Source organism: Microcebus murinus, chromosome 10 (genome assembly GCF_040939455.1).
Source record: "Microcebus murinus isolate Inina chromosome 10, M.murinus_Inina_mat1.0, whole genome shotgun sequence".
Taxonomy (NCBI): Eukaryota; Metazoa; Chordata; class Mammalia; order Primates; family Cheirogaleidae; genus Microcebus; species Microcebus murinus.
In genome coordinates this window covers 75,035,105-75,053,249 of record NC_134113.1, presented here as the reverse complement: position 1 = coordinate 75,053,249, position 18,145 = coordinate 75,035,105, and the positions used below count along the sequence as shown (strand labels likewise).

The following is an 18,145-nucleotide window of genomic DNA, read 5'->3' as shown; positions in this document are numbered from 1 at the left end:
AGAGACCATGCCAAAGGAAACAGGTCACCTAGAAGCAGGAGACCCCAAACTTACACACAGCTGCTTCAGTCATTTAAAATGCACACAGTGAATACAGGAGTGCAGTATCTGCTTAAGGTACTGATTTCCTTTCCTTTGGGTATATACCCAGAAGAAGGATGCTGGACCACATGGTAAGTCTATTATTAAATTTGTGAAGACCCTCCATACTGTTTTCCATAATGGCTGTGCCAAACTATATTCCCACCAACAGTGCACTAGGGTTCCCCTTCCTCCCCATCCTCCCCAACATCTTAACTTTTTGTAATAGCCATTCTAACAGGTATGAGGTGACATCCCATTGTGGTTTTCATTTGCATTTCCCTGATAATTACTAATGTTGAGCACCTTTTTCACATACCTGTTGGCCATGTTTATGTCTTCTTGGGAAAATGTCTATTCAGGTCCGTTGCCCATTTTTAATTGGATTATTTGGGCTTTTTGCTATTTAATTGTGTGAGTTCTTTATTTTGGATGTTAACCCCTTATTGAATATATGGTTTACAAATATTTTCTTCTAATCCATGGGCTGCCTTTTCATTTTTTAAAATTATTTCCTTTGCTATGCAAAAGTTTTTTTGTTTCATGCAGTCCCACTTATTTATTTCTGCTTTTGTTGCCTGCGCTTTTGGTGAGATGCCTAAAAAATCATTGCCAAGGCCAATGTCAAGGAGCTTTTCCTCTTATTCATATAGCCAAGATATGGAAACAACCTAAGTGTCTGTGGAAGGATGAATGGGTAAAGAAACTGGGATATATACATACAATGAAATATTATTTAGCTTTCTTAAAAAAGGAGACATTGCCAGTTGCGATAACGTGGATAGATGTGGAAAACGTTATCCTAAGTGAAGCCAGACACAGAAAGAAAAATACTCCATGATCTCACTTATATGTGGAATTAAAAAAAAAGTTGAAAACCTGGAAATAGAGAGCAGAATGGTGGTTGCCAGGGGCAAGGAGGGGGAGGAAATGAGGAGAAGTAGTTCCAAGGGTACAAACTTGAGGTTATGGAGTATAAATAAGTCTAGCGATCTAATGTACAGCAGGAAGACTATAGCTAATAATATTGTATTCTATATTGAAAATTTGCTGAGAGAGGAGATTTTAAGTGCTCTTACTACAAAAAAGAATAAAAAGGTAACCACGGCAGGTGATGGCAATATTAAATTGCTTACTTGTAGTAATCATTTCACTATGGATATTTACATTAAAGCATCATGTTGTACGCCTTCGATTTATATTTAAAAAAGGATAAAAAAGAAAAAAGAGAGTGGAGGAAAGAAGTTGTTTCCTTTCTCTTTTTCTCTATTTTATGCTCTGGCTGAAAGACATAGAAATAAATATCATAGATGGTGTTGATGAAACCCTGGTTCCCTGGAGAACACCTATGGAGAACCAGAAATGCCCGTGTTGGCACCAGCTAAGGTTGGTAGATTGCCTGAAGGATGTACCTTCAACAACGTACACATGCTACAGATTTTTTTTTTAAAGGCCCATCTAGTGAAGGTTAAAGCATTAATCTGGCAAGGGCCCCAACTCCGTTAAAAGCAGAGATCAACATCTGTCTTGTACGTGACCAATTACAAAGAGCTTTCCTGTGTTCCCTCCTTTAAACTGTGATGACAGGGTTCCAAATCCTACTGTCTTCTTGGAGGCTAAGGGAAGGCAGCATCTATACTTGCCCTGGTCTCTGAACAAAACCTGCTCCATTATCCTGGTGTGGTGGTGCACACCTGCAGTCCCAGCTACTCGGAAGGCCGAGGTAGGAGGACCACTGAGCTCAGGAGTTCGAGACCAGCCTGAGCAAGAGCAAGACCCTGTCTCTACTAAAAATAGACAAAATTAGCTGGACAACTAAGAAACAGAAAAAATTAGCTGGATAACTAAAAAATAGAAAAAATTAGCTAGACAACTAAAAAAATAGAAAAAATTAGCCAGGCATGGTGGTGCATGCCTGTAGTACCAGCTACTTGGGAGGCTGAGGCAGGAGGATAGCTTGAGCCCAGGAGCTTGAGGTTGCCGTGAGTTAGGCTGACACTACTGTGATCTGGCCAGAGTGACAGAGCAAGACCCTGTCTCAAAACAAAACAAAACAAAAAAACCCTGCTAACTTGCTGCAGACAAATGAACATACCTATGCTCCTTATGTACTAGAAACGGGTCCCTTTCTTTGCTTTTAGATTATGAGGCATCCAGTACCCAAGAAGGAAACTCCACGAGCTTTATGAGAACTTTTCACCTTTGTATTGCAGAGAATCATAATTTCTTCACCTCCCAGAATGGGAGGACCTGAAGGACCACTGGTGACAATTTCTCCCCTTCCGTCTCCCTCTCATTTCACAGAAGAGAGAGCCAAGACTTAGAAAAAGAGCAGTGCTCATCAGCATGGCAGAGTGTAATAATTATGCAACAGCCAAAGGCATTTCCTATATCTACTGTAGATAGTCCTATTTGGGGGGTGAGTGCTAAAGCACTAACACTACCTTTCATTTATAATACACTTTATGGTTATAAAATCTTTTTATTTGTATGTTAAAAAGTAAATAAAATGTATGGCAGATAGCTAGAATTTTAATATAACTTTTTAAATGGATGGTATCCAAAGTGAATTTAGTCATATGGGCAGGTTCTGGGTCAGAGTGATAGTAATAGCTTTAAAAAATCAGATTTCTACTTTGGGAAGCCCAGGCAGGAGGACTGCTTGAGGCCAGGAGTTCAAGACCAGTCTGAGCAACATATAATAGCAAGACCCCCCATCTTTACAAAAAATTGAAAATAAAAACACACAAAACAACACTATCCAGGCATAGTGGCACGTGCCAAGTCCCAGCTAACTGGGAGGCTGAAGCAGGAGGATCGCTTGAGCCCAGGAGTTTGAGGCTACAGTGAGCTATGATAGCACCACTGCATTCCAGCCTAGGCAACCAGAGCAAGACCCTGTGACCAGAATTAAAAAAAAAAAAAGAAAAGAAAGAAAGAAAGAAAGAAAGAAAGAAAGAAAGAAAGAAAGAAAGAAAGAAAGAAAGAAAGAAAGAAAGAAAAGATAATTTTAATGCCAGAAAGGTTCTGATTTTTCTATCCAGAACTAAATAGTGGATGGTAACAGGAATGTTTTGAAGGTAACTTCAATTACAGCATGGATATAACTGGCATGTTTATTGAAATTGATCCTATCCTCTGTGTGATTAGCCAAGAGACTCTAATTTACATTTCACCCAAGCAGTGGACAATTGGGCCTGTGGAAACATGGTCCTTGCTGAGATCAGAGCATTGTTTCCTGCCGGCAAGAGGAAGTAATAATGCTCCTAACAGGCAAGCAGAAGTGGGTGGAGTAATAAAAATCCTCAGCACACACTGCTTTCCCCATTGTTGTTTTTGACCTTTCTGTTCTCTCTGTGATATTTTTCTGCTGTGTTTTTCCAGGCTCTTGTTTCACAATGAAGAGTTTGTGAAAAATCAAAGAAAATAAACAACAAGCCAAAGGCAACACTTTCTCTGTAACTGAACTGGCTGGGTCGCTCCACCCTCCCGGACCAGTCTCCTAGTTTTGCCTTCCTGATGCTCAAATTTAATACTTCTTATTGTGTTTATGAAACTTGACATTTACTCTATGAAGAAATATAATGTTCATAAATTACATGGCTGGATCCACAACAATTACAACAATTATAAATAAATATCTCCCTTTCAACTCAGGATCTTAAACTCATCCATTTCACATTTCTCCCTCACACTTCTTACTTGCAGACGACTGGATAAGTTACAGAAATAACAAAAAAGCCACTGTAATCAGGGGTATCTCCAAGTTTTAAGAACATCAATTTATTTTGTTAGCATCACTGGATCATAAGGGGGGAGAACCATCCCCAAATTCCTAGTTAGAAAATAAACATTTAAAAAAAAAATCTGCAGTATTCAGCCAGAGGTTAACCGGAAAGAAAAGCAAGAAGAATTTATGCCTCTCCTCAATTCTGAACCCTGCTCTGGCCTGAGGTTTCATAATGAATGCCACACACAGGATGGCCAGTTGTTGGAGACTAAGACCCTCCACATCCCAACGACTTGTCCTAAGCATGGGAAAATAGCCTAAGAGGAAAATAGCACCCAGCCCTCCAGCTATAGTTAGGAGAAGAGAAGAATGCATTCCATGACGTGCTTGCTCCAGGGCATGCTACCTGCAATTGTTCCCGACCCCCTGCCAGGTTGGGGTTGAGTGATCCATCACAAACAGCTTCCAGTGCCATTGGGATGCTGATTGGGGCTGATTAGCCCACACCCAAGCCTCATCATCCCCCCACTCTATTTTTCTGTTTCTACTTCCTTGTTTCTGTATATAAAACCTACTAAAAATCCAAGTAAAGTAGACCTTGAGAACCCTTTGCTTGGTCTCGTTCCTTTCTCTCACCCATCTCTTTCAGGCAAGGTCCCCCTTGACCCCCGCGAGTAACAGAAGGTCCTGCGGGTCGGGACAGCCAGTACCTGTGGAATGCTCATTTTAAATCAAATGCTGGTCTAAGCACCCATTTCCATGGCTCATCTCCTGAAGTCCTTTCAGTAACCTGTCAAATAGGCAGTATTATTACAGCTCCCATATTGTAGAGGAGGAAAGTGAAGCTCAGAGAGATTAATACCTTGTGCAAGGGTCCTCAAACTATGGCCCGTGGGCCACATGCGGCCCACCGAGGACATTTATCCAGTCCGCCGGGTGTTTTTGCTGCCTGTCCTGCTTAGCAGCCAACTCGTCCCGGGCCCACAGTGCGCATGTGTGGAATGTGCGCCGCACTCTCCAACAGCCCTCCAATGGTCGGAGGGTCAGTGAACTGGCCCCCTGTTTAAAAAGTTTGAGGACCCCTGTCTAAGGTCACAGACCTAGTAAGTAGTTGAGGAGTGATTTCAAGGAAGGCCGATAAACGGTCAGAATCATTCCTGAAGTTGATCAACATTTGATGCTAAACCAAAACAGTACCATAGGCTACTGACATTAGACGTTCACATCACAAGTTTATATCATTGGTAAGCTAACTATAGCCTGTGGGCCACAGACTGTAGATACATTTATACATTAATTTATACATTATCTTTGGGCTCTTTGCGAAGACAAAGCCAGAGTTGAATAAATGCAAAAGAGACTGTATGGCCCACAGAGCTTAAAATATTTACTTTCTGGCCCTTTACAAAAGAATTTGTCAGTACCTGGTTTATATTCTTTGCCCTGGGACATCTGCTAATCTCTCTGGCTCAGCAATTCAGAGAGACGAGAGAGAACCATGTTTCCTACAGAGTAGGAAGATGATCTAGGCCATATATGGTTAATCGGTGGTCCATGGAACACTTAAATAGTTCATGGATGGGATTTAGAGAGACTCCGAGCTAGATGCAAAAGAGAAAATACATTTGTCATTGTCTTTCCATGTATTTTGAAGATTGGGAGGGGAAAGGGAGTTTAATTTAATCAAATTAGGTGATTATGATATTATTTACTCCAAACAAATGTAAAGTTCTGGGCTGTTACTGGGCCCAACTAGAACTATACAGTTATCCTCTCCCCAGATTGAGACATAGAAAAGTTTCTTGTTATATGAATTAGAGAAAATATACCCTGCATCTGTGATTATGAATCTCTCCTCTGTCTCTCTCTCTCTGTCTCTGTCTCTCTCTCTCCTTAACCTAGCTTAGGTTAGAAAACTAAGTAAAAAAAATAGGCGTGGCAAAGTTTAGGTATCCTTTGACTTTTACAACAGATTTGGGTTCAAATCCTTGCTACTCTTCATGGCTATTTCAGCTTGGCCAACTTACCCTCCCCAGGCCTCTGATAAGACACAAGTGCTGGGTTCTTGTGCTTTTCCTGTGTAAGGCTCTTGCTAACAGAAGAACAAAGTTGCATGGGAATCCTGCATCTGTATCTCCTACAAATACATTACACAGTAGGATCTTGTGTGTGAGAAGAGGCATTAGCTGGAAAGGCTGGAGCTTGACCAAAATATGCATCTTCTCCCACACAAAGGTCTCTTAAGATAGTCTATAAGATTGCACACAGTATTGCCAAGCAAAACCACTCCACGTAATTTGAGAGGCCTTGGTGAGGCCATCTGTCCTAGGAATGGTCAATGGGTTTGTTATCTGGAATCCAGGAAAAAAAAAACAGAAGCAAGGCCTCCACCAAGGACATCACTGTCTCTAGAACTATTTCAATTTTTTCTTACTCAATTCAGCCAGCTCTTGGTTTTGGCCATTAGGGATAATTTAGGTTCTGCTCATCCTTTAATACTCAGCTCAGAACTACAAGAGAATGATCCATCAAGGTCTGCGTTGGTCTTAGTCACCTACCCACCTACCTGTACTTATACCGTGTTCTGTGTCTAATGCTACACTATGTTGAAATATGTTCATGCGTCTGACTCCCATGCAGAGTTACAGCTCCTCTGCAAACATTCTCTCTCTCTCATCCTAGAACACAGTGTGTAGTAATAATCTGAAAGCCTTACACAGTGTTTCCCATGTGCTAGACACTGTCCTGTGTATCTTTCACAAAGTATTTTATTCTTATACTAACACCCAGAAGATAAACACTATTATTCTAAATTTTAAAATGAAGATACTAAGGCACAGAGTGGTTAAGTAACTTGCCTAAGATCACACAGCTATTAAATGACAAAACTTGAAGCAAAGCCAGAGAGTCTAACTCTAGACCCTGCACTCAACCACTAACCCTGCTCTGCCTCATAGATTCTCAGTAATGTTGGACTGAACATTACTCAGCGTAGATGCATTCATACAAATATCTGGCCTTAAAGGAAAAAGAATAGTCTTAAAGTCTCAGATTCTTAAATTTTTCTCAAGAAAAGGATGAATGACAATAGGAAGATATTTATAAAAAAATATATCCATAGCTTTGATTTGTACATTACACAAAGTTGCATTTGACCACTAAACGCCTCTCCAGGCACAAAGTCTTGTTAATCCTGAATGTGGAATGGTAGTGTTTTAGAAATCAACTCAACTGTTCACTTACTTCCATCTAAAAATACAGAAGCTTTTGGATGTAAAGTCAATGAACTCCCCCTCCCCCCTTTTTAAATTGCTGGCATCAGCTACAGAGGATTTGAGCACTAACTGGTTATCTTTGAAATAAACTGCATAAACTGCTGTCTGCCAAAATCCATCCCCAGAGTTGCTCTGATGAAGCAGTCAACACTATTAGAAAATGCAACTACTGTTAATACCCTAATTCAGGCAAAGGGTTTAACACAGGGCAGAATTGTTTTAAAGTTTCTCATAAAAGCATTGGCTGTGGAAAGTGAAAGGAAAAAAAATTCAAACCAACAGAGACTTGGAGGAAGTGATATTACTGAACTTTAATACCCCTGTGTTTACAGAGTGACCTTAGCACGAGGCAGTAGGAGAGAACGAGTCCACTGTGGTCTGGGAGAACTGAGTTCCATGTTGAACGGCAGGACGGACGCTGAACAGAGTATGATGCCTAAGAGTAACCTGGCAGAACTGTGTGGAAAACAGTTCATAAAAAAATCCACACAAAGAACTTTACACTGAAACAGTCCCCACTTCGGTACACATTGAAATAAGGATCATGACAACCACGATGACAATGATATAGTAATAACAAACAAAATAATAGGGCATGCATGCCAATCTGATTTTTTGTTGTTGTTTTCTATTTTCAAAAGTTAAATTGCCAAGTAGTAAAATCAGTTACACTATTTCACAATAGTGGTGTCCGTCTGAGGGTGGCTGTGGCCGAGGCAGGTGTCGGGGAATGTCAGCAGGAGAGAAGGCACCATGGATGATCATGGCTGCCCCACCCCGAGTTCGACTACCAAATATTGGGACCCTTCCTTGAAGCTGATGGTGCATGTGTGTGGACACACACCGTCTGAAAGCCGTGTGGCTTTACTGTTTGTGAGAGGAACTGGAAACTGTCCTGAGTGTAAACACTCCACTTAGAGCAACTTTAGGGTACGACACTTTGCAAGTGTCACTGTTGACAAGGAGGTTGAGATTCAGGGAAAAAGTGCTAAAGATCTACAATAAGAGGGAAGAAGACTTTTCTAGTCTAAGAGAATATAACGATTTCCTGAAAGAAGTGGAAGAAACTGTTTTCAATTTGACCTGCAATATGGACATGGACAACACCAAAAAGAAAACGGAGATATACAAAAGGGAAAACAAAGATGTTATCCAGAAAAATAAGTTAAAGCTGACTTGGGAACAGGAAGAATTGGAAGAAGCTTTAGAAGTGTGATGACAGAGGCCAGGCGTGGTGGCTCATGCCTGTAATCCCACCGCTTTGGGAGGCGAAGGTGGGAGGATCACTTGAGGCCAGGAGTTTGAGACCAGCTTGGGCAATATGGCGAGATCCCGTCTCTATAGTCTACAAAATATAAAAAAAAATTAGCTGGGCATGGTGGTACATGCCTATAATCTCAGCTACTTGAGGGGCTGAGGAGGGAGGATTGCTTGAGCCTGGAGTTGGAGGCTATGGTAAGCTGTGATCACGTGCCACTGCACTGCAGCCTGGGTGACAGAGCAAGACCCTGTCTCACACACAAAAAGAAAAGAACAACAGGAAAAATGAACAAAGAAGACTATTTATACACTAAGAAGAACAACGGCAGCATATTCTAAAGGGAAAGAATGAGCAGGCTTTTTTTTCAGATGAACTAGAGAGTTCTCCGGGCTGCTTTGCTTTTGGCTCAGCATAAAGATACATCTACCCAATCAGAAATGCAACTTGAGAACCCCCACTATAAAACCACTGAGGTTCTCCACAGGCATCAAAATGGGTGAATGTATTTCATTAGCACCTACTCACAAGCTTGAAGAAGCTCTATACGAATAACAACCAGTGCAAACAGAGACACCTGGGCCAAAAGTTCCTGAGTCTGAGATGCTAGGAAGACTTGGGTATTTATTCATTTATTATTATTTTGATGTCATTTTTTAAAATTTCAGAATATTACAGGGGTACAAATATTTTGGTTATGTAAATTTCTCTTGTACCATTTGAGTTGAAGTTGTAAGCATGCCCATCCCCCAGATCCCCCAGATCGCGCACATTTTGCATGTTAGGTGTGAATTTACCCATCCCCTTCTGCCCCCTCCCACCTGCTTGATTTCTGATGAATGTTATTTACACATGTGCACATACGGGTTGATCAATTAGTTCCAATTTCATGGTGAATACATGTGGTGTTTGTTTTTCCATTCTTCTGCTACTTCATTTAAAAAAATGGACGCCAGCTCCATGCAGGATAATAGGAGAGGTATCAGACTTGGGGATTTAATCCATGTCAGAGCTGCCTCTCCACAGGACCTTGCTGGAGGCTGTGCTTTGCTTGCTTGGCACAGAGCTATACGATGCATCCAGTGGGCTTTTCTGGCAGCCCAGTTCACCTTTTTTTCCCTCCTTTATAAGATTTGGACCTTGGAGCTGAAGCAGGGAGCTAGCAAAAGTCAAGCAGACTTGTAAAATTACAGTCATGTGCAGCTGCGTGACACAGTACTACCACCAGCAGCTGTGCTAAAGTATTTATTTTTTTTTTTTTTTTTTTTTTTTTTTTTTTTTTTTTTTTTTTTTTTTTTTTGAGACAGAGTCTCGCTTTGTTGCCCAGGCTAGAGTGAGTGCCGTGGCGTCAGCCTAGCTCACAGCAACCTCAAACTCCTGGGTTCGAGTGATCCTTCTGCCTCAGCCTCCCGGGTAGCTGGGACTACAGGCATGCGCCACCATGCCCGGCTAATTTTTTATATATATATCAGTTGGCCAATTAATTTCTTTCTATTTATAGTAGAGACGGGGTCTCGCTCTTGCTCAGGCTGGTTTTGAACTCCTGACCTTGAGCAATCCGCCCGCCTCGGCCTCCCAAGAGCTAGGATTACAGGCGTGAGCCACAGCGCCCGGCCTAAAGTATTTATAAAGAGAGAATTTCAGAGCTAAGCTGAGTAATACAGGGGCTATATAGATGTGCGAATAAGATTTTTTAGTTGTATTTTTCTGAGATGGATGCAGTAAGGTGCATCTGATGGAAGAGATGAATAAATAATTCACCTATATATGTTTAAGGTTAACAGCCTTGTAAAATCTTTTTGAACATAAATCTAAACTTTATATTTAAAAAATAATATAAAATAGTAGAAGAGTGCAGGGAGCATTTGTCTTATCGATTTGTTCATTCATTCAGGCATTCATTTATTTTTGGCAGCCCGGAGTTCGTTCTTCCTTCTTACAGTATTTGGATTTCCTGCTGGGAAGCTCCCTCTTGCCTGTCTACATGGAGCTCCCGGTGCTCTGCCTGCCTCACCTCCCTCCGTGGAAGTCAGAGGCTTCCTGGCCAGAGCAGTCATCTCAGCGCTCTGGTAGAATCAAGGGGCAGACACACGACCTAAGCCCAAGCTCAGCCACAGGACTTTATCTTCCTAGGACTTTGATGTGTAGAAACAAAAAAATAAGTGGTGTAAGTTCATCCATTTGTTCCTGAGAGGGTGCTCAAGACAGACTGTCCAGATGCCTGTTGACTCCAGGTTCTTCACTTCTCTTCAATTCTGTATGCTTTCCTACACTCTTCCAATGCTTTCCCTTTTTTCTCAAGTGATTCCAACTCGGTTTCAGTTGTTTGCCCCCAAAGAGTAAGTGTTGGGTACCAGCTGAGCAAGGAACCAAGTCAAAACCATGTTGATTGAACTGGCCGATGGGGTTGTAAGTGAGGACAGAACTGGGAAGAGGCCCAGGTAGAGATCCCTGGGAGACTAGGCAGGTACTGTGGGGGTGTCAGGTGTGGCGGTGCCAAAAGGAGCCTGGGGGACGGTCACTAGGACTATGGCATTAGTGAGACAGGCTGAGCTCCAGAAACACAGCACCGTGAGCAACAGCCCCAAAGAATGTGTGTACTTCATGACAAGTTTAGGGCCATAAATTGACCCTGTTACATTCAGAAGCAGCTTCTACACCACAGAAAAACCTATCAGGAGATTTAAAAAGTCTTTCATTTCCTCATCCAAAGTTAATGTTCAAAATAAAGCAACGAGATCACAGATCACAACTTAACATGCTGGAATATGCAAAGTCGCTTCCTTCTTGCTGGGTGCTCACCTTTCCCACTCACTTGACTGAACAACAGAAATTAGGCTTATCGGTTTCATTCTGTTTATAGCTAAGTTTACAACCCAGCTCATCATTAACACTGTTTCCCTCTAAATTCACAGACCCAAAAACCTTCCCAGGAGGATTATTTTTCATAAATTCCCTTAAAATGGGCTCACATTAAATTTTATATAATATCATTTTTAAAATCTAAAGTTAAAACCCCAAATAAAATTATATCTTCCACTTAAAATTTTACTAAAGATAATTTTCTGGATTAATAAATACTGCCAGACCCATGTCACCTCATTGGTTTGGAAATGAAACATAAGCACATAAATAAATGGGAAGAGATTTACTTTAATCTGTCTAATCATACCTGAACAGGGACTCTCTTGACAGCCAAATTTCATTCTGTTTCACAGTTTTCCAAGAGAAAAGCAACAGCAGCAGCACAGTGGACACAAGCAGGGTGGTGGCTCCACATCGATTTAGCCACGTGCAGAGCTTGCTCAATCCATGCACAAAAAGGATGCAGTAGCCCATGCTGGAAAACAGGGTGAGAAGAACAGGATTACTTTGGGGGTGTAATGGATTCCCCCCAAGCATCACCTCCTATATAACTAATTTTCTTTCTTTCTTTTTCGGTCTCACTATGTCACCTGGGCTAGAGTTCAGTGTTGTCATCATAGTTCACTGCAACCTAAAACTCCTGGGCTCAAGTGATTCTCCTGCTTCAGCCTCCCAAGTAGCTGGGACAATTGGTGCATGCCACCACATTCTGCTGATTTTTCTATTTTTTTGTAGCGATAGGGTCTTGTTCTTGCTCAGGCTGGCCTCCAAATCCTGACCTCAAACAATCCTCCCATCTTGGCCTCCCAAAGTGCTAGGATTACAGGCGTGAGCCACCGTGCTTGGCTGTAACTTTCAAATAAAGCTTGGCCTGTGCTAGAGAAACAAATATGGACTTCCCTGCTTTACACATAATTAATGTGTCCATTCTCCAAAGCGTTGCACTTCCAGGTGCGCTAATTCTTTGGCATTAGTGTGGAGAATCACAGGTTCATCTTGTAGGCTCAGAGTGTCCTGGATTTCAGTAGCTCAGGCATCCTGAGAAGTCTCACATGCATGTTCTTGGGTCCTGAAGGGATCCTCTGACCCAAGCTCCCTCGTGTCACTTGTCATTGTATAACCCCATTGACACCATGTGTCCAAATTTGGAGTCTCTGCTGCAGCAAGTCACATCACAGCTTTGTAGAGGACAATCTCTGAGAGTTCCCTATCAGGTCCTGGGAGGCATGCTGGTCTCTAAGGGGCACTGATCTCTGTTTCCACGCCCAGCCACAGCCCTTCTGCTTTGGAAAATCTACCCATACCTACAGGCCAACTCCTGAGCTTCGCAGCTTAGAGCTCATCATAGACAACCAGTACTGATACGATTCTCCTGCTGACTCCAGCCCAGTTTTACCAGCAAGCACAGGAGTTCACATGGTATCTGACTGGGACTTTGAATACTGGTATGATGTCTCTAACAGCCTTTGGCCTGGTGCTACATGGTCCCTTATATCCTCTATGTACCCACAGATGCTTCCTGCCTGCCAACTGGACTCAGTAGAACATAAACTTGTAGTTTGTATCCATTACTGCAGTGTGCATTTTAGTCAATATCTGCTTCTTTCCAAAGATGGTAACTACAAATTATTATAGAATATCTTGAAAATGAAGCAAGCTTGTATAAGGAAATCCTACGTTAGTCAGAAACTTACATTATCAGCAGCCAAAAATAAGCATAACGCATATATTTGCTCAGTTTTTATTCATTCTTTGTCTTATGTGGCTGGCAACATTCTAGGCACCAAAAATACAATTTGGAATAGAACCCAGGCCTTGTCCTCAAAGAATTCCAGTCTAATGAATCAGGTCGGTCTTGTAAAAGGAAACAAATAAATATTCTCATTCCTAAACACATCTCCTTTGACAAAACATCTCTTCACCTTCTGTTTTCCTTTCTAAATGTCTGTGCTTCTATATCAAGAACAGAAAAACAAGAGAGAAACATTTTGAGGTTTGTGACTTGGAGTCCCCGGGAACCAAGTCAGAGCGCCTATTCCTCACCTCGAGTCCCATAAGTTGGTCGGTCCAGTTCCCTAACAGTTTAGGGGGCAGTATTTGGCTAAAGAGAGTCACTGCCCTTCTTACCACTGGGGACGATGATTTGAACTAAAGAGGCCTGTGTGCTCCATGCCCCCACCATGAGCACTGGATTGGATTGCCTTAGTACCTTGCAGAAGCCCCGAACATGCCAGACCACAGTCCCTAGTGCAAAACCAAAAACAAAACCTTAAAAAATCTCTTCCCATTTCTACAATTCTCCTCATTCAACCTTAAAGGTACAAAGCTTTTCTACAAATCTTTTTCTGTTTGTTTGTTTTTTGAGACAGGGTCTCACTCTGCTGCCCAGGCTAGAGTGCAGTGGCGTCATCATAGCTCACTACAGCCTCAAACTCCTGGGCTCAAGTGGCCTCCTGGCTCAGCCTCCCAAGTAGCTGGGACTATAAGTACGCAGCATCATACCCAGCTAATTTTTAAACTTTTTAATAGAGACAAGGCCTCGCTATGTTGCCCAGGCTGGTCTCAAACTCCTGGGCCCAAGCTATCCACCCACTGCAACCTTCCAAAGTACTGGCATTACAGGTATGCACCCAGCCAAATCTTTAACATTGCTCAACTGTCCTTGCTAACATCATTACTGTGACCACAGTAGCTGCCCAAGTTCATGAGGCTATTTTGCTACCTGTTCCTGGCCCTAGCTAATCCCAACCCAAACAGCAGGGAGCTTCTAGGGCCATACGAAGGCTCTCTGGGCTCCATTCTTTCACTCACCAGATATTTAACAAACATCTACTATGTACCCAAAACTAGTATAGACATCAAGTACCTATCAGTGAACAAAACAGACAATAATCCTTATCCTTGTGGAACTCACGTGAGTGGGGAAAAATAGCTAATAAACAAGTAAATGAAACACAGGGCTTGTACACGGTGATATGGTACACGGGGAAAAATCAAGAACGGGAGAAGGCTGAGATATTAATATGGGTGATCAAGGAAGGCCTCACTGACATTTGAGCAAAGACCTGAGACGCGTGGGGACCACACCATGCAGATGCCCACACCTCCAACGCCAGCTCGCCTCCCACTGCTATCCACACACGGCAGCACCGCCGAGAGCTCACATTTATGCAGCCCATGCTACGTGGCGGGCACTTTCTGCATTTTGACCACAGTCCATCCTCTCAACACCATGGGTTGCCATTATTAATGTTTAACCCATGAAGAGAAAGGTAAACAGGCTTGCCGGATTGGGTTATACATTTAGTCAACTAGTAGAGCAAAGAGAAACCCAGGAATTTCAGATTCCAGAGCCTACATTCCACATGCCGTCCTGCCGCAGGGGTTTGGACTTGACTGGCTGATTCCCGTGTCCCTCACGCCTTATCCCACAGCGTCACCTACTCTCTTCCCAGCTACTCCATTCATGAAATCTCAATAGTCATTTACCGCCTCCTTGTAGGACACAGAGCTGCCATCTGGCAGAACAGTGGGTAGGAAAACACTGGGATTCCAACAGCTCCAGCCCGGTGGCCCCAAAGTGACAGAAGATAAGAATCATTAAGCCAAAACCAAAAAAAAAAAACCTAGCTATTTTATATGTTTGTATGTTTACTGAGCACTTGCTATGGGCCAGGCACGGTTCTAAATGCTTTATATGGGCCTCTCCACAACATTCGTAGGGCCTGGGGCAAGGACAATACCAGCTGTAAATATATTTATCTAATTTAAAATTGTAATCCAAAGTGTCCTCCATTTCTTTTTGTTTGTTTGTTTTGTTTTTATTTATTTTTTTCAGCATATTATGGGGGTACAAACATTAAGGTTACATATATTGCCCTTGCTCCCCCGCCCCCCTTGAGTCAGAGCTTCAAGGGTGTCCATCCCCCAGTTGGTGGGCACCGCACTCATTATGTATGTATATACCCATTCCTTCCTCCCCAACCTGCCCGACACCCGATAAATGCTATTCCTATATGTCCACTTAGGTGGTGATCATGTCCTCCTCCATTTCATAAATGAGGAAACTAAAGTTTAGAGGAGTTAAATAACTTTCCCACAGCCCCAAAAGCTAGTAGGAGAGTCAGATCTGAAGACTCATTGCCCTAACGCTACTTTATAATCTACGAGTTGGCAAACTATTTCTGTAAAGGGCCAGACAGTAAATATCTCAAGGACTCTTGAAGTCCTTGTCATTCCTACTCAACTCTGAATTTGTACCAGGAAAGCAGCCATCCACGCCATGTAAATGGATGGGCATGGCCATGTGCCAATAAAATTTATTCATAAAAACAGGCAGTGGGCTAGATTTGGCTCACGGGCATACATAGTTTGTTGACCCCTGTTCTAGCCAAAATGAAGGAGAACACATTCCTTTTCAATCAGCACGGGCATCTGTATCAAGTAACATGAACATTTTTTTCCCAAAAGTCCTTGCATTGACATATGGTTTAAAGAAACGTTAAGTCATATAAAATAATCTCTACTTAGGTTTGCAAATTTCTTAGAGAGTATCACATTCTTAAAAATCTGACACAAATATCACAGAGATCAGGACGTTTCTCCTTTATGAAACTTCATCTTTCAACATCTGCTCCAATGCAGATCTCAGCAGCAGGGGGGAGGAACACGCTCTCTCCCCATGGCTAGGGGCAGGACAAGGCCTCCTTTTGCAACTGGGAAATCAAGCAAATGAGAAGCTACACGCTCCTCTGGTCTCCAGGGACATGAAACCAGAGTCCAGCTTGCCCTGGTTAGTATAGCAAAGGAGACGCCAGGCTGCTGACCAGATACCCCCACCCGGAGCACGGAGAAGCCAGTGCAAACCGCTGACGCTTCACAAAATCATAACCTGGAGAAGCTAAAGCCAAACTCGGGCTTCCAAGATGCATGGTTTGGCTCAGTACTAAGATGTATTTTCAAAGCACGTGTGAGAAACATCACTGCTAACTCCGAGAAGGGAACGAATTTCTCACTGCAGACCCATCGCTCATTCACAGGCTGACGGGATCTCCCACTTGCATCCTGATTTTATAGACAAGCTGCTCAGCATGCAGTGTGCTTAAATAACTACACGCTTCAAAGAGAATTTAACAGGAAATGCAAACCAACAATGTTTGTCCTTTCACATTAGAATAACAAATGTTTTAAATCTGTTGTTTGGAGAACTTTGTTAGCAGCTAATCATTGTGTAATAGTACAAGTGTTACATTCCCAAAACTTGCCCAGAAGCTTTTAAGTGATAAAAGAACAACATTTCCCATTCACATTCTTAGCAACCTGAAAAGATGTCTACTTTCTACTTCTGGCCTAAGCATTTTATGATGTTTGCTATAGCTGCACATTCTGTTTAATTATATGCAACAAAGAATATCTTATTTGTATCTTCAGTACAAAGAGTACTGAAATTCTACCTTTTAATTTGTCCAGAAGTGCAAACAATCCACTGAAAGTACCTATGAATAACATTAATAATACAAGACAGACACAATCTCACTATTTTATTCCTTTAAAGAATTTCCAATTTTATTTATTTAGTATTTTTTTAGAGAAGGGGCCATTACTCTTGTAGTCCAGGCTAGAGTGCAGTGGTGCGATCATAACTCACTGCAGCCTGGAACTACTGGACTTGAGTGATCCTCCTGTCTCAGCCTCCCAAGTCGCTGGGACTACAGGTATGCATCACCAACCTGGCCATTTTTTTTTTTTTTAATATTTTGTGGAGTGTAGAGACAGGGGTCTTGCTGTGTTGCCCAGGCTGGTCTTGAATTCCTGACCTCAAGAGATCCTCCCACCTGGGCCTCCCAAAGTGCTGGGATTACAGGCATAAGCCACCATGCCCGGCCAGAATTCCCAATTTTAAGAGTTTAAGTGAAACTTATTAACTTCATTCTAATCTGTTGAATCCCCACCTGGCAAATTATCTCATGGTAAGATCTTATTCCAGTGCCATGGATGCTGACCTGAAATGGTGGAACAATAAAGCTCTGGAATACTGAGCTGAGAATAGGTGTTCGATGCTGCAACTCAGGAAGTACCAGCAAGTCAATGGTGACTCCCCAGATAAGATTTCACCTGGAAGCTGTCAGCTTCTGTGATCCAAGCCTCATTATCGGCCTCATTTCTCCCCCCAGTTCTTTCTTTATCTCAAAGAACATTAGATGCATTCGATGGATAGGGAAATTTTCCAGAAGAACGAATGCAATTGGAAGTGAGAAAGTTTATTCAGATTCCAAGACAAGAATTCTGCAAAGCATTTCTGTGTATTTCCCTAGCCCCGAAGCTAGGTGCTATGATCACAGGACAGGTATAAAGAGATTCATTCCATGAGATAAACTTCTGTTCTTTTCCAGCATGTCCATAGCATGAGTGGGAAGAAAGCGCCATTGCTTTCACCTTCTGAGAAACTATCGCATTTTCTCTAACCTCTTTAAAGATGAGATGCTTCCTCTCAACCTCATAGCTTACCTCCCATCTCCAAAATCTATGAAACATCTAATGGCCAATAATGCAGGACTCTGGCACCAGAAAAGCTGCTGGTTTAAATCTCAGTCCTGACACTTGCTGTTGTTTGATCTTAGACAAATTATTACATTCCCTAGTTCTTAATTTCCTTATTTAGTGAAAGGAAATAATCATGGTATGCTGTGCACAATGCCTGACACACACAAAACAATACACGATAACATTAAATTATTATGCTATAATAATTGTATTGTTAGGTCATTATTTTCTGCTTAACAGAGTATGAGGCAGGAAACATGTAAAGTTTGTATGTATTCCGGGTAGAAACTGATGTCTCTACAGCCAATTACTGTAAATATAGCCATTTACTAAGGCCCCTAGGATGCTATTAGGTGCAATGGAACACAAGTGTTCTAGTGCAGATTTTATGTT

The 18,145-nt window shown here is 42.1% G+C and overlaps 1 protein-coding gene across 3 annotated transcripts in view; it reads right to left on the bottom strand.

Moving 5' to 3' along the window:
• The window catches only part of TMTC1 (transmembrane O-mannosyltransferase targeting cadherins 1), a 263,719-nt gene that overhangs the window by 63,196 nt on the left and 182,378 nt on the right, over positions 1-18,145 (bottom strand). For 2 of the 3 annotated variants that reach the window (XM_012748003.3, XM_012748009.3), the window contains one exon: positions 11,517-11,684. The exons of the other annotated variant lie outside the window; for it this stretch is intronic. In XM_012748003.3, the coding sequence (XP_012603457.3) occupies positions 11,517-11,684 (168 nt within the window). The remainder of the gene's footprint in view (positions 1-11,516; positions 11,685-18,145) is intronic. 3 annotated transcript variants of the gene reach the window in all.